Source organism: Peromyscus leucopus, chromosome 11 (assembly GCF_004664715.2).
Source record: "Peromyscus leucopus breed LL Stock chromosome 11, UCI_PerLeu_2.1, whole genome shotgun sequence".
NCBI classification, from domain to species: domain Eukaryota; kingdom Metazoa; phylum Chordata; class Mammalia; order Rodentia; family Cricetidae; genus Peromyscus; species Peromyscus leucopus.
The window spans coordinates 29,331,298-29,358,593 of NC_051072.1; the positions used below are offsets into that span (position 1 = coordinate 29,331,298).

The 27,296-nt window shown below is 42.8% G+C and overlaps 1 protein-coding gene across 12 annotated transcripts in view; it reads left to right on the forward strand.

The window, feature by feature from the left end:
• Positions 1 to 7,485: 7,485 nt before the first annotated feature.
• The window catches only part of Znf131 (zinc finger protein 131), a 35,310-nt gene continuing 15,499 nt past the window's right edge, over positions 7,486 to 27,296 (forward strand). For 2 of the 12 annotated variants that reach the window (XM_028885394.2, XM_028885398.1), the window contains exons 1-4: positions 8,060 to 8,144; positions 8,661 to 8,799; positions 10,432 to 10,533; positions 20,543 to 20,687. In XM_028885394.2, the coding sequence (XP_028741227.1) occupies positions 8,676 to 8,799; positions 10,432 to 10,533; positions 20,543 to 20,687 (371 nt within the window). In that variant the 5' untranslated portion in view covers positions 8,060 to 8,144; positions 8,661 to 8,675. Of the gene's footprint in view, positions 7,657 to 8,059; positions 8,411 to 8,657; positions 8,800 to 10,431; positions 10,534 to 20,542; positions 20,688 to 27,296 lie in introns of those variants that run through there. The other 10 variants (XM_037209418.1, XM_037209422.1, XM_028885395.2 and 7 more) reach the window with 8 other exon arrangements.

Below are 27,296 nucleotides of genomic sequence, written 5' to 3' on the forward strand. Positions count from 1 at the left end.
GATGTGGGGTTGGTGAAGATCTTTTCCCATTCTGTTGGCTGTCTTTTTGTCTTATTGACTGTGTCTTTTGCCCTGCAAAAGCTTCTCAGTTTCGAGAGGTCCCGTTTACTAATTGTTGTGCTCAGGGCCTGTGCTGTCGGTGTTTTATTTAGGAAATGGTCTCCGGTGCCAATGCGTTCAAGAGTGCTTCCTATTTTCTTTTCTATTAAGTTTAGTGTAACTGGATTTATGTTTAGGTCTTTGATTCACTTGGACATGAGTTTTGTGCATGGTGACAGATATGGATCTATTTGTAATCTTTTACATATTGACATCCAGTTATGCCAGCACCATTTGTTGAAGATACTTTCTTTGTTCCATTGTATAGTTTTGGCTCCTTTGTCAAAAACCAGGTGTTCATATGTGCATGGATTAATGTCAGGGTCTTCAATTCGATTCCATTGGTCCGTATGTCGGTTTTTATACCAGTACCAAGCTGTTTTTATTACATAGCTCTATAGTAGAGTTTGAGGTCAGGGATGGTGATGCCTCCAAGTGTTGCTTTATCGTATAGGATTCTTTTAGCTATCCTGGGTCTTTTGTTTTTCCATATAAAGTTGAGTATTTTTCTTTCCAAGTCTGTGAATAATTGTGTTGGGATTTTGATGGGGATTGCATTGAATCTGTAGATTGCTTTTGGTAAGATTGCCATTTTTACTATGTTAATCCTACCTATCCATGAGCATGGGAGATCCTTCCATTTTCTGATATCTTCTTCAATTTCTTTCTTTAGAGATTTAAAGTTCTTATCAAAAAGGTCCTTCACTTGTTTAGTTAGTGTTATCCCAAGGTATTTTATATTATTTGTGGCTATTGTAAAGGGTGATGTTTCTCTGACTTCTTTCTCAGCCCTTTTATCATTTGTGTATAGGAGGGCTACTGATTTTTTTGAGTTGATCTTGTATCCTGCCATTTTACTGAAGGAGTTTATAGCTGTAGGAGTTCCCTGGTAGAGTTTTGGGGGTCACTTATGTATACTAACATATCATCTGCAAATAGTGAAAGTTTGACTTCTTCCTTGCCAATTTGTATCCCTTTTATCTCCTTTTGTTGTCTTATTGCTCTAGCTAGAACTTCTAGTACTATATTGAAGAAATATGGGGAGAGTGGACAGCCTTGTCTTGTTCCTGAATTTAGTGGTATCACTTTGAGTTTCTCTCCATTTAATTTGATGTTTGCTGTTGGCTTGCTATAAATTGCTTTTATTATGTTTAGAAATGTTCCTTGTATTCCTGATCTTTCTAAGACCTTTATCATGAAGGGGTGTTGGATTTTGTCAAAGGCTTTTTCAGTATCTAAGGAGATGATCATGTGGTTTTTTTTCTTTCAGTATGTTTATATGGTGTATTACATTGACTGATTTTCGTATGTTGAACCATCCTTGCATCCCTGGGATGAATCCTACTTGGTCGTGATGGATGATTGTTTTGATGTATTCTTGGATTCGGTTTGCCAATATTTTGTTGAGTATTTTTGCATCAATGTTCATGAGGGAGATTGGTCTGTAGTTCTCTTTCTTTGTTGCATCTTTGTGTGGTTTGGGTATCAGGGTAATTGTAGCCTCATAAAAAGAGTTTGGTAGTGTTCCTTCTGTTTCTATTGTGTGGAACACTTTGAAGAGGATTGGTATTAGTTCTTCTTTGAAAGTCTGGTAGAATTCTGCACTGAAACCATCTGGTCCTGGGCTTTTTTTGGTTGGGAGACTTTTGATGACTGTTTCTATTTCTTTAGGGGTTATTGGTCTATTTAACTGGTTTATCTGGTCTTGATTTAATTTTGGTATGTGGTATTTATCCAGAAAATTGTCCATTTCTTCCTGGTTTTCCATTTTTGTGGAGTACAGGTTTTTGAAGTATGATCTGATGATTCTCTGGGTTTCCTCGTTGTCTGTTGTTATGTCTCCCTTTTCATTTCTGATTTTGTGAATTTGGGTGCTCTCTCTTTGCCTTTTGGTTAATTTGGCTAGGGGTTTGTCTATCTTGTTGATTTTTTCAAAGAACCAAATCTTTGTTTCATTGATTTTTTGTATTGTTCTCTTGTTTTCTATTTCGTTGATTTCAGCCCTCAATTTGATTATTTCCTGGCGTCTATTTCTCCTGGGTGAGTTTGTTTCTTTTTGTTCTAGAGCTTTCAGTTGTGCTGTTAATTCATTGGTATGGGATTGTTCCCTCTTCTTTATTTGTGCATTTAGAGCTATGAATTTTCCTCTTAGCACTGCTTTCATAGTGTCCCATAAGTTTGGGTATGTTGTACTTTCATTTTCATTGAATTCTAGGAACTCTTTAATTTCTTTCTTTATTTCTTCCTTGACCCATTGATGTTTCAGGTGGGCATTATTCAGTTTCCATGAGTTTATGGGTTTTCTATAATTTTTGTTGTTGTTAAGGTCTAACTTTAAGGCATGGTGGTCTGATAAGATACAGGAGGTTATTCCAATTTTTTTATATCTGTTAAGATTTGTTTTGTGTCCAAGCATGTGGTCAATTTTTGAGAAGGTTCCATGGGGTGCTGAGAAGAAGGTATATTCTTTTGTGTTAGGATGGAATATTCTGTAGATATCTATTAGGTCCATTTGAGTCATAACATCTGTTAGGTCCTTTATTTCTTTGTTAAGTTTCAGTCTGGTAGATCTATCTTTTGGTGAGAGTGGTGTGTTAAAATCTCCCACTACTAATGTGTGGGGTTTGATGTGCATTTTAAACTTTAGTAGTGTTTCTTTTATGAATGTGGGTGCTTTTGTATTTGGAGCATAAATGTTTAGAATCGAGACTTCATCTTGGTGGATTTTTCCCGTGATAAATATGTAATGTCCATCCTGGTCTCTTTTGATTGATTTTAGTTTGAAGTCTATTTTATTAGATATTAGGATAGCTACATCAGCTTGTTTCTTAGGTCCATTTGCTTGGAAAGCCTTTTCCCAGCCCTTTACTCGGAGGTAGTGTCTGTCTTTGAAGTTAAGGTGTGTTTCTTGTATGCAGCAGATGGATGGGTCCTGTTTTCTTATCCATTCTGTTAGCCTGTGTCTTTTTATAGGTGAGTTGAGACCATTGATATTGATGGATATTAATGACCAGTGATTGTTAATTCCTGTTATTTTTTGTGGTTGTGTTGTGTTGTCCTTCTGTGGTGTATGTTGGTGTGGGATTATCTATTGCTTGATTTTTCATGGATGTGTTTAGCTTCTTTGGGTTGGATTTTTCCTTCTAGTGCTTTCTGTAGGGCTGGGTTTGTGGACAGGTATTGATTAAATCTGGTTTTATCCTGGAATATTTTGTTTACTCTGCCTATGGTGATTGAGAGTTTTGCTGGGTATAATAGTCTGGGTTGGCACCCGTGGTCTCTTAGTGTCTGCATGAGATTTGTCCATGATCTTCTAGCTTTCATAGTCTCTACTGAGAAGTCTGGTGTTATTCTGATGGGTTTGCCTTTATATGTTACTTGGTCTTTTTCCTTTGAGGCTCTTAATATTTTTTCTTTGTTCTGTGTGTTTAGTGTTTTGATTATTATGTAGCAAGGGGACTTCTAAAACAGCTTTTAAGAATAGATTTTGAGGGCTAGAGAGATGGCTCAGTGGTTAAGAGCACCGACTGCTCTTCCAGAGGACCTGAGTTCAATTCCCAGAAAGTACATGGTGGCTCACAACCACTTGCAATGAGATCTGGTGTCCTCTTCTGGCCTGCAGGGACACATGCAGGCAGAATACTGTATACATAATAAATAAATCTTAAAAAAAAATAGATTTTGAGCCAGTCCGTGGTAGTGCACACCTTTAATCCCAGCACTCAGGAGGCAGAGCCAGGGGGATCTCTGTGAGTTCAAGGCCAACTTGGTCTACAAAGTGAGTTCCAGAACAGGCTCCAAAGCTACACAGAGAAACCCTGTCTCAGAGGGGGAAAAAAAAAAAAGAATCTGACATATCTTTTTCTTTTGTGCTGTCTCACTTTTTTTTTTTTTTTTTCCTCTGCTGGGATCTAGCCGTCATGTCTTGCAAAGAGCCTGAGATGGAGGGAAGCCTTGTAAAAAACTTTGTCTAAGAGTATAGGGAGAAGTGAATTCTGTAAAGCAGCTCTTGTGTGACCTTGGACCTGTCTCAGGTGAGCTTATAATTTGAACGCCTGCTCCTTGGGTGATACTGTTGGGGGAAACTGCACACTTTGGGGTGTGGCATGCTTTTGTAGGCAGGTCACAGGGAGCTGGCCTTGGAGGATGGTAGCCTGAACAGCTTCCAGAACAAGCCCTCTGTTCCCTGTCTGCTGTTATGATGTGACCAGAAGCCTCATGTTCCTGCAGCTTTGGAAAGTCCTAGCTGTCCCATTCCCCCAAACTTGTAAGCCAAAATAAACCTCACCTCCCTTAAGTCTTATGTTTCTATCACGTAGAAACACAGTGGCAGTGAACGTTAATAGGTAAGGACAGCCCTAGTTGACACCCTGACTAAAGCCAGTGAGAGGTGACAAAAACCCAGTGAAGTCACAGCCATGATGCTGTTTCACAGAATCCATAAAGTAATGTTTTTAAGATTTATTTAATTGCTGGGTGGTGGTGGTGCACGCCTTTAATCCCAGCACTCGGGAGGCAGAGCCAGGCAGATCTCTGTGAGTTCGAGGCCAGCCTGGGCTACCAACTGAGTTCCAGGAAAGGCGCAAAGCTACAAAGAGAAACCCTGTCTCGAAAAAGAAAAAAAGAAAGAAAAAAAAGATTTATTTATTTATTTATTTTTTGTTAATTTGTATTTTATGTACATTGGTATTTTCCCTGCATGTATGTCTGTGTGAGAGTGTTTGAATCCCCTGGAACAGGAGTTATAGACAGTTGTGAATGTAGGTGCTGGGAATTGAACCTGGGCCCTCTGAAAGAGCAGCCAGTGCTCCTAACCGCTGAGCCATCTCACCAGCCCCTATTTTTGGTTTTTCAAGACAGCGTTTCTCTATGTAGCCCTCTCTGGCTCTCCGGGAACTTGCTTTGCAGACCAGGCTGACCCTGAACTCAGAGATCTGCCTGCTTCTGCCTCCTAAGTGCTGGGATGTGCGACTTACTACACCTAGCTCCTTACAATTACTAAAATATTACTAATTATTACTTCATCCACTTGGATACAGATATCGTAGACCCTCTCTCCACTAATAACTCCACTGAATCTGCTATTACTAAGGTCTTTTACAAAGATGCCCAAGCCATATCGAGTACATCTCTCAAACCATTCCCCTCGTCTAGGCTGGCCACTTGGCACAGCTGACCTGTCTCCCCTGTCCCCGTTGTATTTTTATTTGCATGTGTGGGGGCATACCTGTTCATGTCAGGAATCATACGCCATCTCCCTTACACCTTATTCATTGAGACAAGGTCTCTTAATCAAACCCAGGTTAGTCTTGCTTAGCCAGCTCACTCTGAGAATCCCATCTCTGCCTTTTAAGTCTGGAATCATAGAAGGGACAATACAGCTACTTGGCATTTATGTGGGATTGAGCCATCTCAAAAAGCACCCCTCCCCACTCCCCACCCCTGGGTTTACAGAAGTTCTTTTTTTTGGGGGGTTTTGAGACAGGGTTTCTCTGTGTAGCTTTGTGCCTTTCCTGGAACTCACTTGGTAGCCCAGGCTGGCCTCGAACTCACAGAGATCCGCCTGGCTCTGCCTTCCAAGTGCTGGGATTAAAGGCGTGTGCTGCCGTCTTCATCGCTGCCTCCACTGCCACCCCACTTTTGATACCATTCTTACATGGTTTTCCACCTTTCTCTAAGCTGCACTTCCCAATCCTTTCGGGGTTTTTTTCTACTCAAGTGTATAAACAGGTACTTCTCCATGGATAAACACTGTTGCTTCCGCTTGGATGCTTTAAGCACAGGAGCTTCAAACTTTGGACTAGGCAAGCATCCAAAAATGAATGCTCTGACCAGACATGATGGTGCATGTCTTTGATTCCAGCACTAGGGAGGCAGAGGCAAGTATATCTGTGAGTTTGAGGCCATCACGGTCTACATATTAAATTCCAAGCCAGTCAGGGCTACATGGTGAGATCCTTTCTCAAAAAAACAAAAAAAAAACAAAAATGAATGTTATGAGTTGAGTCTAAGATATTAAAAAAGTGTTGTGTTGAGACTGGGCGGTGGTGGCGCACGCCTTTAATCCCAGCACTTGGGAGGCAGAGCAAGGCAGATCTCTGTGAGTTCTAGGCCAGCCTGGGCTACAGAGCGAGATCCAGGAAAGGCACAAAGCGACACAGAGAAACCCTGTCTCGAAAAACCAAAAAAAAAAAAAAAAAAAAAAAAAGATATTAAAAAAGTGTTGTGTGAATTGGAGAGCTCAAATCCTAAAAATAAAGAAGTGTTTTCCATTTAACCAACTCAAATACACACGGAAGCAGACATATACTGGAGTTTCCTCAAAGCCAATTTTTATATGTAATTTCTTGTTCTGAGAAATAGTGTGAATAAGGGGCTGGAGACATGGCTCAGAGGTTAAGAGCATTTGTTGCTCTTACATTTCCATTCCTAGCACCCGTGGTAGTTCATAAGCATTTGTAACTCCAGTTCTAGATCTCATGCCTTCTGACCTCTAGGCAAGAGGCACACACGTGGTGCACATATGTACATAAAGGCAAAACAACCATAAACATAAATCTAAAAAAAAAATTAAAGTGAGAACAATAACAATCCTAGTATTAAAAACACAGCTGTGGACCAGTTCAACCTACAAAGCGCCAATCTGTCACTCTTGCTGATTCATAAATTATCCCATTTACTTCCGTCTTTCATGCTCACTGTGTGCTGACAGCTTGCGAATCTCTAAGGCTAGTTCTTTCTCCCAAAGGGGCTCATATAGCAAAACTCTTCTTTCGTATCATCATGTCCACTTAATTGTCCCCTCAATTATTCCTCTCATCTCCACTCTCTCTTCCGGCTGGACCTTCATGTATGCTTTGTTGGCTTTTCTGGACTCTGCATATCACCTTGTGTGTAATACTGAGCGATCAGTCCACTGCTGTTCAGAGTCAGCATGTTGGAGGCACGTGTGCCTCATCCACCCCTGCGGTTTTTTTTCTTCTTCCAGTTTATCTTAAACTACGACTACCACGGCATCAAGATAGCTGTTGACGTGACTACATCCACTCTCGCACACAGCCATCTGACTTTCCATTAATCCTTATCCTCCCAACTCTTGAGAGAGTTAACGATCGCCACACACCTCACCAATTATATAGCATTAGCCTCCACCGCGCCTTTCTTTGGATGAATGAATGAAGGAGCCTGCCACGTGCGGCCGACTGGCAGTCTCCAGCCTCTTTAGGGTCGAGGGGGCCGGGTGCGAGAGAGCTGTGCTGGAGGAAGAACCACGACCGGGATCTCTCGGGAGTGGATCACCCCGGTCGGTCCCTGAGTCTGCAGGCGCGTGCTCCCCCCCTACGGGATCCCGGGCGCCCCCCTGAGCGTGCTCGCGCCCGCGGCCGCCGAGCCCAGGGCGCGAGTGCGTCCGTCCGTCCGCAGGATCCCTGCGGTGCGAGCGCCCCAGGGCTGCGGGAGTGAAAGATGGAAGGCGAGGGGCGATCTGGGCACCGGACCAGCTGCGCCACGGGAGGGGAGCGCGTGGAAGGAGAGGCACGCGGACGCGGCGCCAGCTAGGTAAGGAAAGGGTAAGGGCCCACCTCGGCTCCGGGAAGGGGGCGGGGCGGGGCGGGGCCGGGCCCGGCAGCAGAACTTAAGCGTCCCCGGGCCCCGGAGCCAGTTTTCTCCGAGTTCGCGGTCGGAAGTGCAGCGCCCGAGCCTTGCGGGGGGTGGGGTGGGCGCGGACGGGCTTGCGGGAGCGCGGCGCTCGAGGGGCTCCCCAGGCTTTCCCCTCCTGATCTTGCCCGGTCCTCCCGGGAGAAGCCGCTCGCAGCAGCCCACGAAGCAACCCACGGAGCCCCGGGCACGCGGCTGCACCGAATCCTCCCCGGGGGCCTCCCTTTCCTTCCTCCCTCCCGACAGGGCGGCAGGGGCGTGGCCGGGCGTTGCGGGGGTGGGGTGTGTGTGTGGGGGATTGGAGCTCCCGGTACGTCCGCGTCGGGCGCGGTGACGCAGCACGTCGACGTAAGTGACGCGCAGGCCCCGGGCCGCTCCTCCTTCCCTGAGTGAGTGCCGGCCGGGTCGGGGCGGGGGGGAAAAGAGGAGGGAGGGCGCCGGAGGGAGAGGCGACCCGGGGAGTCGTTGTGGGCCGCGGGCCGGACCGGGGCTGGGGCTGCGGGAGCCCGGGCCGGGCGGAAGTCTCGGCGGGCCGTTGGGAGGTCGCCGAGGCTGTTCGGTGCCCTCCCCGGGCCGGACTTGGCGCTCCCGGGCGCCCGGAGCCTCCGGCACCGTGCCCACCCCGCTCCAGCTCGCGTCTCCAGACTCCAATTAGGTCAGGCTCGGGAGTCCCGCGGCCGCGGCTCCGGCCCGCGACGCGCGGCGGCCGCTCGGCTCGCCTTTCTTCTTCCCCAGCCTTGCTCTCGGCCTCCCCCTCCCCCTCTTTTCCTCTCCCCCCCCCACCCGCCCCGTTCCTGGTTTTTTTGTTTTGTTTTTGTTTTGTTTTGTTTTCTGCTGTAGGGTTTTTTTGGTGTGTGTGTCAGCCCGAGCTCATGGGTGTACATTATCATGCTCCTCTTTTGTAGAGCACCCCGACGGCCATGGAGGCTGAAGAAACGATGGAATGCCTTCAGGAGTTTCCTGAACATCATAAAATGATCTTGGACCGATTGAATGAACAGCGGGAGCAGGACCGGTTTACAGACATCACGCTGATTGTCGACGGTGGGTAGGGGTCGTGGGCAGAGGAGAAAAATTGGAGCTTTAGTTCCCTCTCACTGCCCGCCTTTTTTTTTTTTTTTTTACCCACCCTCTCCCGGGCTCTCTTCCAAAAGTCTGTGGAGGGTTTGCATCGGAACCGGGAGGGCGCTTGTCAGTGTTGCTCACGTAGACCATGCTGCAGAGAGCTGGTTGGCCAGTCTTAATTTTAATCTAGTCTGATGTGCATCGCATTTTAACTTCTTGCAACCTGTTCAAGTTTTCTCATTGCACTCTCAAGCGTAAGATTAGGGCCTCGAGGAGAGAAAATACCTGAAAATGTTGATAAGAAGACAGAGAGGCTGTCCTAACGTTTTGTTAATAAGTTTCCTCTTAGCAAGCAGCTTTGAGGATCCTGTCCAGCACAGGAATTATTTGGGAAATTTTTATTCTAGTTTTCCAAAATGGTGTGGGAAGGAGAATGGAAGAGAGACCTTGGCTACACTCATACCTACCCCACATTTGGGCGACTCCAAAATAAATTGGGGTCTTTACCAGCCTTCCTTGTAAAGGCAAATCCAGGTTGAGATTCTTTTCTATTTAGTGAAAACCGGGCTTTCAAGACAAGCTGTTCCTTATTACATGAGTTTGTAGGTGTGTTGTGCCTACAAATAGGTTAGGCATATTGAAACATTTCCCATACCAGACACATCTAGCTTTGTACTTTTGGGGTGTGGAGGGTGTTTCAAGACAGGGTTTCTCTGTGTAACAGCTCTGGCTGTCCTGGGGCTCACTCTGTAGACCAGATTGGCTTCAAACTCACAGAGATCCATCTGCCTCTGCCTGCGTCCAGAGTGCTGGGATTAAAAGCCTGTACCGCCACCACTGGGCCTGTACTTTGTTGTTTTTATAATACCTTTTTCTAAATGATGCATGAACTGTTGGCTTGTTATCGTATTTAGCAACTTATTTTATGTGTATGAGTGTTTCGACTACAGGTGTGTGTGTGCACATGTGTGTGTGTATGTATGTGTATCATATGTATGTATATATACACACACACCACATGCTTGACTGGTGTTCAAGGAGCTCAGAGGAGTATGTCAGTTCTCTTGGAACTGGAATTGCAAACAGTTGTGAGCTGCCACGTGGGTGCTGGGAATTGATTGAACCTGGGTCTTCTGGAAGAGCCATTTCTCCAGCCCATATTTAACAGCTTCCGCAGGGTTAAATACACCTTGTTACTTAATTGAATGGAACAGTGCTAGAAGACATTCGTTATAAACTGGCTTAAGTCTTTGAAGCTAAAAATTTAGCTTCGTGTCTAATTAAAATTAAAAATTCCCGCTGGACAAGGGTGGCGCACGCCTTTAATCCCAGCACTCGGGAGGCAGAGGCAGGCGCATCTCTGAGTTCGAGGCCAGCCTGGTCTACAGAGTAGTTCCAGGACAGGCTCCAAAGCTACACAGAGAAACCCTGTCTCGAAAAAAAAAAAATCCCTAGATATCTGACAGTAATTTGGCTTTTCTCTAATAATATATGTAGTATGTCTTTATGTTATGAAGAAAGGTCTCCTTTATACATTTTGTAGTAGTAACTTTGATTTTGGTGCCAGTGTATGATTTCTTTTTCTCCCTCCACCCAACCCCCCTTCCTTAGGACACCATTTTAAGGCCCACAAGGCTGTTTTGGCTGCCTGCAGTAAGTTCTTCTACAAATTCTTTCAGGAGTTTACTCAGGAACCTTTGGTTGAGATTGAAGGTAAGTGGCACTTCCTACACAGTACTTAGCAACAATAATTGGTTGATTAGGAAGACATCCTGGGAAATAAATACCAATAGTTGCTGGTAGGCAACTAGGTATAATTGTTCTTTATTACTTAAGTCTTTCAGTAAAGCATTTGGAATAAGTGGTAGATGCTGGTTCCAAATGAGTCTGACCCCTGACCCGTTGCTGAAACCAGGGTTCATTGTTTTCAGAGTGTGCATAAATAGGAACTATCATCTCTGTTTTAGTGACCTTATGCTTTAGGGATATTATTAGATTATGGTAGAGATATTTTAAGTTACAGGAGAGACCTCTACTAGAAGAAATGATGAAAAGATGAACTCATAAAGTAACATGCAGCTGAGATTTGGTGGTATAATGTTTAGGAGAGAAGGTATCCTCAGATAGGTATTACTTTGAAACAAAATGATCGACTTTTTTTTTTCTTGTCAAGACAGGGCTTCTCTGTAGTTTTGGTGCCTGTCCTGGATCTCTCTCTCTAGACCAGGCCTGCCTCAAACTCAGGGAGATCCACCTGGCTCTGCCTCCTGAGTGCTGGGATTAAAGGCGTGCACCACCACCGCCTGGCATGATTGACATTTTCTCCCAAATTTTAGCAGGCCAAGTGACATTTCTGTATCGTATAATCTTTTGAAAAGCAGGTGGTGGTATTTCCATTTTGCACGTGAGAACCAGGCTCCAAAGTTTGCTTGCCCAAGGTTGCCTGGCTAGCAAGAGATTGAGTTTGTACTATTTATTTTCATGCTTTTATTTTTGCTACATTGCTAACCCCATATCCCATCAAACTCTAGAGCAGTCGGAGATAAGTACATTTGCCTATGTAAATACAGAATCTTAACTTCTTTCGGAGTTTCTAGTTTTGTGTCTTTTTTTACTTTGTACATATTCTTTATGAGTGGGTTGCTTAGAAACTTTTCTTTTGGTGAAAAAATTGATACCTAGGGGAGTAAAGAAGAGTTACAACTATTCTTTAGTTTTGGTATATTTTAGTTAATATATCAGCAGGTAAGTTATTTTCTTATTACATATGATAGACCAAGCATGGGCGTGCTGGTCGTATACAGCAATTGCTAGGGAGAATCTAGCTGCCTAGATAGTACTGTTTTTGCTACAAGCCAAGTCCATCAGCTTGGCTTGTTAAGTAGCTAACCAGGTTACTTCATCTCAGTTTCGTGTCTGTCTCCTCATCTGAAAGCGGGTTAGTAGGCTTGCAATGATTAGTTGGAATAATCAGGAAGGAGACCTGTCACTGTATTTTGTGTACTGCCAAAGCTTAGTAGGTGGACTTGTTCATCGTAGTGTGCTAGACCCAAGAGCTGAAGAATTTATGAATACAGCATTCCTTGAAGAGCTTGAAAATGTAATAGCAACAGTTTAAAAGGAGGCATGCAAATGTATTACAGAGACTGTTAATATGGGTGGTATTGCTTTAGTCTATGTTAGGAATGATTATAATTTCAGAGAGGAGTGGACTATACTAGGCAAAGGTTATCAAAAAAATTTTGTGTGTGTGTGTGTGTGTGTGTGTGTGTGTGTGTGTGTGTGTGTGTGTAACTCCTGTGCCTGTACACAGTCCAGGTCTGTGGCCAACATCTGGTATTCATTGATGGCTGTCCACCTTATTCCTTGAGGCAGGGTCTCACCCTTGAACTCAGAGGTGGCTAGTCTAGCTAACCCTGCCTCTCTGCATCCTCCCAGTGCTCTGATGAAAAGCAGATCCGCCGCAGCAACCTCAGGTTGTTGCAGGGGTCCTGGGGAGCTGGACTCCAGTCCTCCTGCGTGCACAAGTACTTTCATCAGTGAGCCTCCCTCACACCTAACAGCCTAGACCCTGGCCCAGGTTAGCATACTTGTGCTAACTGAGAAAGCAGCACTGGAGAAAGGATTTTCCCTTCTAAAAACTGTTGTGCAGTTTTCTCTCTCTCAGTACCGCTGACCTATCTATATCTATTATAGTGTGGTACAGATAAACCTTAAGTACTTAAGTTGCAAACAAGATAAAATGGAAGGTACTTGTTTTGTTATTTGGCCACGTTTAGGGTTTTAAAATATGAGTTTTATTATCATTTTAACCCTTAACTCTGAGATTGCTCTACTTTCTCCCAAGGTCACCTGGCTGTAAAGAAAGCCCTGAGCACATGAGTTTTGGTCTTGGTTTCACTGTTTGTTATATGATCTTGAATGATGTAGCTTCCTTTTTTCAGACTATAAAATAGATAAAGTAGTTTGGATTATGTCATGGACATTTGGCGTAAGAGTAGGTGCTGTTCCTTTAGAGAATGCTTTTGGTGGTATTTACTTGAGCATGCAGCCAGCCTGTCTGGGTCCAGACACCCTTTAGGCTATGCATCCAATTTGAATTCAGTTTCAAATTCTTCATAGTCCTGGCAAGGTGCTAATCCCAGTTGTAATCCCATCTCTAGGGAGACAGGCAAGAAGATTGGAAATTTGAGGTCAGCATGAGCTATAGCAAGATCTCAAACACATGGACATCTTTGTACTGCTGTCAAGAGTACCTGACTTAGAATTGCAGCTTATTTTGCATGTTGCAGAGAGGAGAAAAAACAAGTTAACCTCATCCCTCCATACATACACCCCCTTTATCATCTTGCTTGCTTTTCTAGAAATTTCTCTGGGAGCTTTTTTTTTCCTTTGGGATTTGGGCTTTCCTTAAGTCTAAGCCAGGATATTTGGGAGGAAAAATAAAAATCTTAAAATTCAGTGCTGTTTGATTTCACTGTCTAGGCAGCTCTTTGCAGAATCCTGTGTATTCTCTCCAGGGCTTTAGTTTTGTGGAAAGATGGGATGGGGTGTGCTTGTGCTTTCTCTGTTTCAGCTGAACCAGAATCCCCATCTGTAAAATGTGAACAATGAAGTACCTTTGACTAGAAATACAGCTGTCATGTCCTGCCCACCCCACCCCCCCAATCACCTCCAATGGCTTTGAAAAAAATTGTTGCCCCTGAAGCCAGTTACATACTCAGCTTTGTTACTTGGACTTTAGGCATATGTCATCTCCGGAGACATCTAGTCCCTAAATTTATCCTTTTTCTGCTTCTGAATCTACAGATCTAAAATCATTTGATTTCTTCTCTGGCAATTCTCTTGTGTCCAGAAAATTTCATCCCTAATGTCAAGGACAAGACAGCTAAGGACCTATTAAACATTAAAAATCATAGTTTTGTTTTTTGTTTTAAAGACAGGATCTCTGATATAGCCCCTGCTGTTCTGAACTCACTATATAGACCAGGCTGGCCTCATAATTGTTAGGATTAAAAGCATGTGCCACCACACCAGGCCAAAAGTTCTGAGTATGATTTTGTTTTGTTTTTGGTTTTCAAGACAGGGTTTCTTTTCTTTTTTTTTTTTAATCTAGACTAGGGAAATGTCAGAATATTGCTCCAATGAGAAGACTGAGGTTTAAAGTGTTCTTTAACATTTTCCTCAGATAACATTCTCTTGGGAAAAAAATTTTTTTTCCTGAATATTTCCACTATGAGAGGAATAAGGGATTGATAATTGTTTTAGCCCTGCTGGACAGTGATGGCACACACCTTTAATCCCCAGCACTCAGGAGGCAGAGGCAGGCGGATCTCTGAGTTCAAGGCCAACCTGGTCTACAAAGTGAGTTCCAGTACAGCCAGGATTGTTACACAGAGAAACCCTGTCTCGAAAAGCCAAAAAAAGAAAAAAAAAAAAAGAAATATTTTAGCCTTAAAATACCAAATTATATTTTTACAAACCTACTATCTGCCGCCTCTTCACTTATGTGGGCGGGTATTGCCAGCTTGATTTATACTAGCTAATTAATAAAGTCATTGGTGTGTTCCTAGGAGAGTCCTGGGCTGGTTACATCAACAAACTCTGAAGTGCTCATATTAAGCTAAATAAATAACATTCCTAGGTTTGAGTCAAAAGTACAGAGAACCATACTTAGAGCCCTTAGGACTGATGATTCTGATTAATCCAGATTTGGAACAGGGCTGGAGAAATGTGGGGCATTTACCCACCAACTCCACAGCTCCCCAGAGTTTTCTTGAGTGCGAGCAGCAGGAAATAGTAGGATTTATATTGCGGAGATAAACAGAAAAATAAAGGATAGCCTCCAGAGGGCCTGGAACCTTTTCCAATGGCCGACTGTCTCTGCCCCAGGGTTTTTATAGAGACTCCAAGGAGTGGAGCAAAAGACCTCCTCCCCCAGCACAGCCAAGTGCAGACCATCTCAGACACCTGCACTCAGGCCCGTGGTCCTAATCAGCCTCTCTATGCGGACCTGATGGTAAAGCAAAGAGAACAGGCTCCACAGAGAAGGAAGGGCTCAGCAAGAGTAAGAAAATACAAAGCTCTAGAAACAGTCAGCATTCCAGCCTTCTCTCTCACGTTTCCCTTCAACAGTTTTTCCTAACTTTGATCAAACTTTGTTTTTTTTTTTTTTTTTTTTTTTTTTGTTAATTGTGTTGATAATGTGAGAAAAATGTCTAGAGGCCGGTTTTCAAGAGGGCAGTGTTCGAAGTTATATTGTGGCTCTTGATAGCTTCCTTTTCTTTCGAGACAGGGTTTCTCTGTGTAACAGTCCTGGAACTCCTTTGTAGACCAAGCTTGCCTCAAGCTCACACCGACCTGCCTACCTCTGCTTCCCGAGTACTGGGATTAAAGGCGTGTGCCACTACTGCCAGGCTTGATAGCTTCCGGCAGTTGTGAGCTGCCATGCGGGTGCTGGAAATTGAGTCAGGTGCTCTGGAAGAGCAGGTGGTGCTCTAACAACTGAACCATCCCTCCATCCCTCTTGGCAGCTTTTTTTTTTTTTTTAATCTTTGAGACAGGGTTTCTCTTTGTAGCTTTAGAGCCAGTCCTGGGACTCGCTGTTTAGAGGAGGCTGGCCTTGAACTCACAGAGATCCTCATGCCTCTGCCTCCCAAGGCTGGGATTAAAGGCGTGTGCCACCACCGCCCAACCCCTTCTTGGCAGCTTTAGACAGCATATACCATGTGGAGTTTTCTACAAACAGATGGCCAGCCCTGTTCAGCACCAGGAGAATAATTTATGATTTTAATAGAGTTGGTGCAGTCTCTCTCTCTCTCATTCTCTTTCTCTCGTTTCATGGAGTCTTACTAGGCTGGCCTAACACTTGAGTGCTAGGATTACATATGTTCACCACCAGGCCCAGTTTGTTTTAGACTCTTACTGTGTTCAATTTTTGTACTTGAAATAGTGCAAATACCTAATATGTCAGCACCTACAAGGGTTCAGTGAAACCTCTCTGGAAAAAAAAATTTAAATTGGGGGAATCAGTGATTCACTTATCCTACTTTTGAAAGTAACATGGAGGATGTTGATTTATGAATATGATAATGTATCCCTGTAAACCAGGGATTTTCAGACTTCCAGGCACCAAGGAAAAATTGCTAAGTCCTTTTTCATAGACGTAGGAGTTCTATTTAGGTTTGCTCCTAGTTTTTAAACATTTAATCAATAGTTCATAGACATGAAGATTCAGTAAGTATAATACTGTGCCTGGTGTATGGTAAATATTATCTGTATTGTCTGAATAAAAAACAGTGTCTTTTTACTAAACTAAAAACATTTTACTTTTAGTTTGCTTACTTAGTATCACATAACTTGGTGTGCACTATGTTTTAGTATTTCTCTATTCAAGTTGCTTTGAGACAATTTTGAAGATGAGTCAGAATGAGTTCTAAAGTTCTGTCTTGCCCCAAAGCAGTTTCTGGAAGAGCTGGGACTAAGGTGTAAAATTATTTCCTCCCATTTCTAAAATGATTTACTTTTGTTTTAAAATTATGTGCTCTGTGTGTGTGTATGTGTGTATCCAAAGATATTGAATCCCTTGAGCTGGAGCAACAAGTAGTTGTGAGCTGCTGATATGGGTTCTAGGAACGCAACTCAGTCCTCTGCAAGAGCCATACACTCAACTGCTGAGCCAGTTTTCCAGCCCCAATACCCTTCTTTATGTAAAGATTACTGAATAGAATACTTTACTGAATAGAATACTTATGGCCACATTTAGATGTGTAAAGTAACTGGAACAAACATAAAAAGGTTTTTAAATAGCCCCCCCCCCCATAGAGTTTCTCTGTAGCTTTGGTGCCTGTCCTGGAACTCACTCTGTAGACCATGCTGCCCTCGAACTCACAGAGATCCACCTGCCTCTGACTCCACCACCAGCTAAATAGCCTTCTTACACTCAATTTTTTTGTTTTTCAAGGCAGAGTTTTCTCTGTATAACATCCCTAGCTGTCCTGAATCTCACTCTGTAGACCTGGCTGGCCTTGATCTGCCCATCTCTGCTTCCAGAGTGCTAGGATTAAAGGCGAGAGCCACCACACACAGCTTAAATAACCTTCTTAAATTGTTTCTTGCTTTAGCTAGACTGAAACAATAATACCCAGCAGTAAGGGCATACAGAAATAGTGTCATTTTCTTATTAAATTTAAGCACAAAACTTGAAAAGAAAAATAGGATTTGTAGAAACACAGTTTTTGTTTTGTTTTGAGACAGGGTCTCATTATGTCACTCTGTAGTCCTTTCTGGCTTGGAGCTTACTTTGTTAGACAAGATTGGCCTCTAACTTCCATAGATCCTCCTGCCTCCTGGGTGCTAGAATTGAAGGTGTGTGCCAACACACTTGAACTAGTCACTTATTTCAAAAGTCACTCTAGCATTTACTTTTTCTTGTAAGTGCCTGTATTTTGGAAAGTTTTGTTAGATGCTCTGAGGTGAATGTACAGATCAGAAATTATTTCTCTCAAGTAGGTTACAGTGAAGAGAGTTCTATAAACTAAATGACCAGAGTAGTTGCCGAATTGAGCCTGTGGGAAATACTGAAGGTTTTGTTACTAAATCATGAGGGAACAGTATAAAGGACCTCCTGTGGAGATTGAATTAGTTATCAAAATACCTCTGAACAAAGAAAAGCCTAGGATCAGATGGCTTCACTAGTGAACTCTGTCAAGCATTTAAAGAATTCATGCCATCTTGAGACTCAAAAAAACTAAATAAAGGGCTAGAGAGATAGTTCAGCAGTTCCGAGCACATAACTGCTCTTTCACAGAATCTGAGTTTTATTCCCAGTACCCATGTCAGATGGCTCATAACTGTGTGTACCTCCAGTTCCAGGGGGACCTGATGCTCTCCCTAGGTCTCTGCACACACCTATGTGTGTATACACATATAGACACATGAATAAGAATCAATGTTTAAAAACAATTGAACACTTCCAATTTTGTTTTGTTTTTCGAGATAGTGTTTCTCGGCAATCCACCTGCCTCTGCTTCCTGAGTGCTAGAAAGTCATGTGCCACCACTGCCCAGCAAGCACTTCCAGATTTACTTGAGACCAGCATGACTCTGATACCATAGCAAGATAAACAAATAACTTAAAACTGTAGACCAGTATCCATTATGATGACTATAGATGTAAAAATTGTCAGTAGACTATTAGGAAACTAGCCGAGCACTGTGGCTGGCACCTGTCGGTCCGTTACTTGGATGTTGAAGCAGGAGGGTTGTCAGGTTCAAGGCTAGCTATAAGTGGGACACTCCCAGAGGAGTGGCTCAGCAAGTGAAAACGACTTGTAAGGAAAGCCTGGAACTCTGAATTTGATCCTTGGAACCTACCAGGGGCAGTAGCAAGCATCTGTGACTTCAGTGCTCCCCTGGGGTGATGGAGAACGGGCTGAAGCTAGAGAACGAGCCAGCAGCCTGGGGTTCCCAGCACAGCAGCAGAAACAAAGGAGTATCTGCTTCAAAACAAGGTGGAAGGAGAAAAGCCTCAAAAACTGTCCTGGGTTCTGAACTGTAGACTCTCACTCTGTGGGCACATAAACACACAGACTGGGAACCTAAATCCAGCACCATAGTAATTAAAGATGATTGACCTTGACCAAGTGATACAAGGATAGTTCTGTGCAAAAATCAGTGTGGCGGGTGGCACACCATATTGACTAATTATATATACCCTCTTAATAGAGTAAGACTTAGGCAAAGGGTTTCATGAGTATGACATTAAGATCATAGACAGCAGAAAAGCAGACATAATAAAGGAGACAGCAGACTAGTGGGGTGGGAGAAAACACTCGCAAACCACGTAACTATCTGAAAGAGACTCGGACAACTTAAAGTTTAGAACTACGTTATTTAAAAATAGTAAGAATTAGGTAGAAATTTCTCCAAGAAATAACCATTAAGTATATGAAAAAAGAATGTTCCATCTGCATCCTCACTCATCAGACAAGTCAGATTTAGCAAGAATCACCATACATTGTGAAGAGGGTGTCAAGGAAGCAGAAGACGGGGTGGTGAGAAAAGTTGGAGAGGAGTGTGGCCACTGTGGAAAATGGGAAGCATTCCAACAGTTTAAACTAGAAACACCATATGTACTGAACAGCTTTCCAAAGGAGGAGAGTTACTTTGGCTCAGAGTTCCAGAGGTTGTGGTAAGGCGGAGCACCTTGACACAGAGCAGGTGCCGAAGCAGAGGCCTGCAGCAGAACAGCTACTCACCTCATGGCCGTTTGTAAGCAAGAAAGACCCTCCTCTAAGCAGCCCTTCTTTAAAACCCATTCTACATACATTTATTGAGCCCTTCCTATGTGAGGTAGCTAAATTTTTGTTGGCATATAAATGCCCCTGTCCATATGAGTTTAAAATGTTTTTCTAGAAGCACGGCATGAAGAGCATTGTCCAGTGGAAACAGGACAGTTAAAGCTACACAAAGTCGCCGGGTGGTGGTGGCGCATGCCTTTAATCCCAGCACTCGGGAGGCAGAGCCAGGCGGATCTCTGTGAGTTCGAGGCCAGCCTGGGCTACCAAGTGAGTCCCAGGAAAGGCGCAAAGCTACACAGAGAAACCCTGTCTCGAAAAACCAAAAAAAAAAAAAAAAAAAAGCTACACAAAGTCTGCAGGGCAGACTAACTGAGGCCCCGTCTCTTAGTAGTTCATTAGCTTTGAGTAGGCATTCTCAGGATCCAGTCTGAGGAACATGCCACCAGCTGGGGGCCAAGCTGTTAACACGTGAGCCTTTGGGAGGGTATTTCATCTTTAAGCCATAACACACATAACCCAGTAATTCCACATCTGAACATCCATGCAAAAGAATTGGCATCAGCATCTTCAGGAATTTGTGCCCCTTGGCCAGCAAGATAGCCCAGGGAACAGCAATTAGTATGCAAGCCTGACAACTCAAGTTCAGTTCTTGGAACCCACCTTGGACCTCTCCACAGGCACACTGTGGCACGTATGTCCATACATCATGCACACACACACAATAATATTTAAATTTCATTAATTATGTCTCCATTCTTTTTAGTACCAATCATAGTAGCCAACATGTGGAGATGACCTAAATGTTCATCAGCAGAACACTGAATGTTCTAATGAATAAAGGAAACTTATACATGCACAAAATAGAATATTGGTCAGCCTTTAAAAATTCTGTGTGTAACATGTATGAACCTTGAAAACATGTTAAATTAAGCCAGTTAAAGAATGATAAATGATAAAATATTGACTTATATAACTATCTGAAATGGTCAAATTCATAGTTAAGGGACAGGGATTGGAGAGGAGGCTCAGCAGTTAAGAGTTACATTGCTTTTCCAGAGGATCTGAGTTCGATTACCAGCTCCTGCATCATGTGGCTTACAACCACTTGTTACTCTAGCTTCAGGGGATCCATTGTTTCTGACTTTCATAGACACACATACACAGAATTTAAAGTAAAATAAACCTTAAAAGGTTTGTGTGTGTGTGTGTGTGTGTGCGCGCGTGTGTGTGTGCGTGCGCGCGCCTGGACTGGGCATCTCAGAATTGGAAAGGGGAATATGAGATCTTAACCATGGTACATAGTACCGGAATGTGACTAAGATATTGATTGTGATGATGATGATTGTGGAAAATTTCAAAGATGAGAAGTATCAAATCCCTAGACTTGATGTGAACTAATGATAATGTGCATCTTTTTTCCAGGTGTTAGTAAAATGGCTTTTCGTCACTTAATTGAGTTCACGTACACAGCAAAACTAATGATACAGGGAGAAGAAGAAGCCAATGACGTGTGGAAGGCAGCAGAGTTTCTACAAATGCTGGAGGCTATTAAAGCCCTTGAAGTCCGGTAATTGTTACTTCTTCAGGAGTGCTAAATGATAGTCAAGACTGTGGTGTGTGTTGTATCGTTAAGTAGTGACATTCTGAAACTAAGAATTGTGGATATTGATTTGTTTCTCAAGTCCAAACTGCTGAGATTAAAGTAGCATGTCTGGTATTTACTAGGAGTCTAGGCAGCTCTTCAGGGGGGTCTCTGAGCCCTCATACATTCTTTAGCTAGACTTAAGTGATATTAATACTGAGAATGTTAAAAAAAAAATCAGTAGGCCACATGAGGTTAAGTAATGGCTTACCAATGAACAGCTGTCTTAGTCAAGGTTCTAGTACTGTGAGGAGACACCATGACCATGGCAACTCTTATAAAAGGAAAACATTTAATTGGGGCTGACTTACATTCAGAGGTTTAGTCCATTATCAGCCTGGTGGGAAATCTATGAGCCTGTGGGGGCCAATTCTATTAAAACCACCACAATGGCCAACTTAGAACTAGTATAATCTAAGTGTATTTATATAAACTTGTTATGTACTCTAGGTCATTTAACTCTCCATCTGACTTCTGGGGGAAAGAAATAGTATTCAGTGGTATTGTGGCATGAGAAAAAATCCATTGCTGAAGAGTTACCACTTGAAACTAAAACACAGAATTTCTTCTAGGAGGCATTCAGAAACTACTACAGGATATAACGAACAGGTCATTCAGCGCCTTCATTTCAGAGCAATGTAAAGGATGAGCTGAGGGCTCTGGCAATGCTCTCAGCTACCCTAGCTCTATCGCTGTGGCCTTAATGAAGTTGCTCAGCCCCATCAGATGGTGTAATAGCGCGACTTTCTACACAGAATTGTTTGAGGTTAAATGCCTGTAAAATGCATATAATGGTGTCTGTCATGTAATATTCTAATGTGTGGACTCTTACTTCTCTGGTACTGCTTGGCTTTCTCCCTCCTGCTGGTGTTGTTTTTTAAAATGATTAATTAAAGAAAATACCTGTTTTTAGTATAGGCCATTAGCATGTCAACAAACACAGTTTCATGAGCTGTTTTCCTGCAGGAACAGAATGATTTAATTAACTCATTAGTATGGTTTAGTCAAAAGATAAATTCGGAAAAACTTGAACTATAATTAATTGTCTATAAGTAACATTTTAAAAAATATTTTAATCTTTATTATTATTTTATGTGTATGAGTGTTTTGCTTGCATGTACGTCTGTGTACCGTGTTCATGAGGTGCTTCCGGAGGCCAGAAGAGGAATGGAGTTATAAATGATTGTGAGCTGCCTTGGCAGTGCTAGGAATCAAACCCAGGTCCTCTGAAAGAGCATCTAGTGCTCTTCACTTCTGAGCCACCTCTCCAGACCCTAGTAACATTTCTTTTGGTTAATTTGACAGTTCACAATTAAATTCTTCTGAAAATAACTTAGTGTATATCCATTCTTATGCCTAACACCCGGTACATAGCACATAGGTGTCTGGGGGTGGATGCCGGTCTAAACCAGTATAGTTCTCTCTGGCAGTTGCGTGAGATTGATTAAATAAGGTGTGTGCTGAGGCGTGTCGTAGATGGCACGGTTTCGGATTGGTGCTTTAATTTTTTGAGAACCTTCTGAAAGAAGTGTTGTGTGGGTGCTTTTGCTGTTCCTAGTCAGGAGTGGCATCTGGATACTAAACAACCAAAAGTGGACCACAGGTCTGTGAGTGAGTGTGCACTTGTTTCCTGGTGTAGCTGTGGAGGTCAGCACAGCTCTTGTGGTTGGTTCTCACTTTCTCCTTTTTAAATTTATACTTAGGTTTTTAAAAGAAAATCGCTTTATTCCAGTTAACTCACAGAAAAAAAAAATCAGCAGCTAGTTTAAGGAAGCTACTCAGATACTTGCCCCTTCAGACATCTCTTCTCCGTTGCTCTTTGTATTTGAGTCCCCCTGGCCTGTAAGTGCACAGGGTTCCTGTTTCTGTCCCTCATCTCCCCATAGTAGGGGTGCTGGGATTAAAGAGGCACAGCATACACGTGACTCTTTGGGTCCTGGACCCGAGTCATTCTTGGTAGTACTCTGCATGAGTGTGACCTAAATTTCCTAGACTACTTCAGACCTTTCAGCATCTCCTGTAGATAACGCCGTTTCCAGTTTCTTTTTGTTCTTTAAGTCAGCTTCTTAGCCACAGTTGGTATTCTTAAGTACTTACATTGATGTGATTATTACAGATTGTTAAATAAATGCCTTGTAGTTGAGCATTCCAGAGTAAGTTTTAAGGGTCAGTGAGGCGACTCAAAGAATAAAGGTGCTTGCCACCAACACCTGAGGTCATGAGCTGAGGTCAGTCCTTGACACTGCCAGGGTTCTGACCTCTGCCAGGTGTGCCATGGGGTGTATCTTCCACCCCCATAAATACGCACACAGTGGATCTCCAGCATTGTTATGTTGTAGATAGATCTGTGAATCAGCATTTGTAAGTCTGTCATGTGGTCATGTTATGTATATGCTCTGTCCTTTGCTGGGAGTACTTCATTCATTGATAGACTCTTTACAGGTCTTTTTAGCCTTGGTTCCCAACCAGCAATTTGTTCTCTAAAGCCTCACCTGACAGCTCTCTAAACAGGTCAACTTGGGTGCTTCTGTACTTTCATTCTTTGTTTTCCATTTAAACCATAATCATTCTATCGTTACCACATTTTTTGCATTAGACGTCAACTTCGTTGGGGTAGGGATTATACATTTTTCAGGCATTTGGTAAGTTTGAAAAGCTACAAGATGTTTTCTGGGTACCCAATAGCAAGACTACTTCCTTTGTCTAACAGACTCAGAAATGTCTTGCTTTGCCATTCAACTGTGAATGTAAGTCCAATTAATAAAATCCCGAAAGAAGCACTTTGCCCCCGTTATTTAGAGACTGCTTTATTAGTTTCTGTAATCAAACCCATGAAGATAAGACCTTATATATAATTAGTGGAAAAATTAAATTCAATGTTTATAGACCATTGTGGCCTCACAATTTCTCTATAAGGCCAGCTCAGCACAGTAAGCTGGGATACTGTCTTCTAAAGTAGACAACACAGCTAAAGTTTCCCAAAATTGAAATTATGTCTCCATATAGTTACTTAAGAGGCAGTAATGGAGGTATGATATGTGGCTGTAACAGAAGCTTTGTGAATTCTGTACTCATCTGAACGAAATTATGGAGACATCAAGCATGCTTCATTTTTCCCCAAAGGTAAACCCAATCTCAGCAAACAGCTAAGTGTTGTTACTGTTGTGGTTCCTGCGTCATCATCTCAAAAGGAGCATCCTAAAGTAACGCCATAAGACACAGAGTGGTAATGTTACTGCCGTGTAACTTGTAACCTAAAGGTTTGTTTAGTTTTGTGTATGTGAGTGTGTGTCACGGAGGTGGCAGCAGAGACCTGAAGAAGGTGTGAGGTACCCACACTGCTAGAGATACAGGCAGTTGTGAGATGCCTGCCATGGGTGCTAGGACCCCAACTTGGGTCCTTCTAGAAGAACAGCAAGAGCTCTTAAGTGCAAAGCCATCTCAAAGCTCTTTTTGTTGTGTCTCAGGGATCTGGGTTTACCTGGTCATACGCATAATGGAGCATTAGGAGGCTAGTTCAGAGTAATTTGTGGTTGACCTCAAACACTTATAACAGTACTTAGTGTGTTCCTTTTTAGTTAAATGGTTTTGATATCTTTTATAATAGAGATGCTCTTAAATGAATGACTTGACAGTATAATAACTTAGTTTAAGTAAAATTGATACCATACAACTTCAATTTGTTACTTAAAATATCTGAAATGGGGCTGGAGAGATGGCTCAGGGGTTAGGAATACTGGCTGTTCTTCCAGAGGGAGGACTCGAGTTCAATTCCCAGCACCCACATGGCAGTTCACAACTGTCTGTAACTCCGGTTCCAAGAGATCTGACACCTTCACACCAGTGCACATAAAATAAAGTTAAATTATTTTTTAAAAATCTGATATGGGGGTTGGGAACTTAGCTCAGTGATAGAGTGCTTGCCTAGCAAGCGCAAGGACCTGGGTTCGGTCCTCAGCTCCGGGGAGGAAAAAATTGAAATAATTACAATGAGTTGATCGTTAAATGAAATCGTTGTTATACAGTTAAAGCCTGTTAGAGTGGTCTGTAAAAATTGTATTAATGGAACAAGTGTTTGTCACCTGGAAGAGAAGTATAAATTAGTAGCTAAGTACATACTTCATGGATGACAGATTTGGCAGGCAAGTCCTCAGTGCTACAAAAACAGAACATTAAATATGTAAGTTTAATGTGCTAGACAGTTTAAGAATTAAAGTTTAATTTTGGTTAAATTTACTTCTTAGAACAATTGATGGGTGTTTTTGTTTTTGTTTTACAGACAGAGGTATATATAGTTCTCCTTTTAACATTTACAGGAAAGGAACTATTTTTGGAATATAGTGTAAATTTTGATACTGAGAACTAGAAACTAAGGCCGTATTTTACATTGTTGGAATACCATCATTGCTATTTATTAAAACTCAATAGGGAAGTGCAGTTGCTATGGATTTTATCATTCTTCCTCTTGATGTGTAATTTACATATAGTACCCATTTGCTCATCTTGATCAGAGTTGGATTGGTTTGTTTTCTCTCTCTCTCTCTCTCTCTCTCTCTCTCTCTCTCTCTCTCTCTCTCTCTCTCTCTCTCTCTCTGTGTGTGTGTGTGTGTTGTGTGTGTTGTTTTTGAGACAGTCTTTTTTTTTTTTTTGTGCCTCTGGCTGTCCTAGAGATCACTGTGTAGACTAGACTAGCTTCAAACTCATAAGAGATCGTTTGCCTTTGAATGCTGGGATTAAAGGTGTATCTCTCATACCTGGCCAGAGAGTTTGGATTTTAGCAGTTATGTGTAGTGATGTAGCCATTGTCACAGCAAGATTAAGAAGCATCTCTATCATCAGGCTTAATGACTATAGTCGATCTCGATTCTTACCTCCAGACACCCACTAGTCTGATAGTCATTGCTTGAGTTACTACTTTATTCATGCCATGTGAATGGGCTTCTGCAGCATTTAGTCTTTGTTTGCTCATTTTCATTTAGTATTGCATTTCAGAGGTTTGTCTATGTTGTGATGTTTTTGCATTCATTTTCATTGCCTAATAGGAGTTCATAGAGGAAATGATAGCATGACATTTGGATTATTTTTCCAGTGTTAGAGCAATGGTGCTGGGCATGATAATGTTTCTCAGTAAATATTTTTGTCTTTTTGCTTTTCAAGACAAGATTTCTTTGTGTAGCCCAGGCTGGCCTCAATCTCACAGAGATCTATCTCCCTCTACCTCCTAAGTGCTGGGATTAAAGGCGTGCACCACCACCACCCTGGCACCTCATCCACACTTGAAGTTTAGTGTGTGTGCTCTCACCTTTGGAAACAGCAGCTCTCCTGGTACACAAGGAACTGCAGTTCTGTTGCGTCCTTACCAGTACACTGAGAATTGTTAAGGATTACTTAAAAACTTTGTGAACATTTTAAAATATTTCTTCGTTATTGGGAGGCATACTTACCACCACATGGTTCCCAGAATCAAATGTAAGTCATGTAGCTTGTTAGCAGGTACCTCTAACCACCGATCCATCTCTCTGGCCCCTATATTTTGTCTGTGTATGATGGGGTACATACGTTTGCAAGTTAGAGGGCAGCTTGCAGGAGTCTGTTCTCTCCTTTTACCATACGCATTCCCAGGATCAGGCTCAGGTGGTCAGGTTTGATGGCAAATTCTCTTAACCCTCCGAGGCTCTGACAGGTCAGAGGACAATGTTGTGGAGCTGATTCTCTCTCTCCACCTTTACATGGGGGTTCTGGGGATCAAACTGAGGTCCTCAGGCTTGCCCAGCAAGTGCCTTTATCCACTAAGCCATCTTGCCAGCCCGGCAAACTTTTTTTTTCTTCCCTGAGACAGGGTTTCTCTGTGTAGCTTTGCGCCTTTCTTGGATCTCGCTCTGTAGCCCAGGCTGGCCTCGAACTCACAGAGATCCGCGTGGCTCTGGCTCCCGAGTGCTGGGATTAAAGGCGTGCGCCACCACTGCCCTGCTTCCGACAAACATTTTTAGAGAGCAGTGATCTCTTATACTGTGTTATGCATGCAGTATGTAAATGAACCAAGTGGCTATTTTAATAAAGCTTTGCTTTCGTAATTTGTACTTAGGTCAGAGCTTGCTAACGCCTCTGAAAGAGCATGAATGTGTATAAGTCTTGTGGTTTGAATGTTTTTAGAACTTTGTAGTTACCACATTTATTAATTCTGTTGTGGGTATGTGGGTATGGAGTAGTTGGCTGTTTCTTGGCTTGTGTGGGTCCTGGGGGTGAAACTCAGGTCGTCAGGCTTGGCAGCAAGCATCCCTTAACCAGTTGGGCCATCTCATTAGCCCTGGTTTCGAAGTGTTGCTCCTCCTTTAAATATTAAACCTTATTTAAAGTATGTAGTTTGAAGGTACTGGAGAGGTGGCTGAAGGTCAAGAGCACTGAGTTTTTCCAGAGGACCCAGGTTTGATTCCTAGCACCTACATGGTGACTCACACTCATTTGTAACTCTAGTTCCAGGGAGTCTGATGCCCTCTTCTGGCTTCTGTGGACACAAGGCAGGCATGTGTGGCA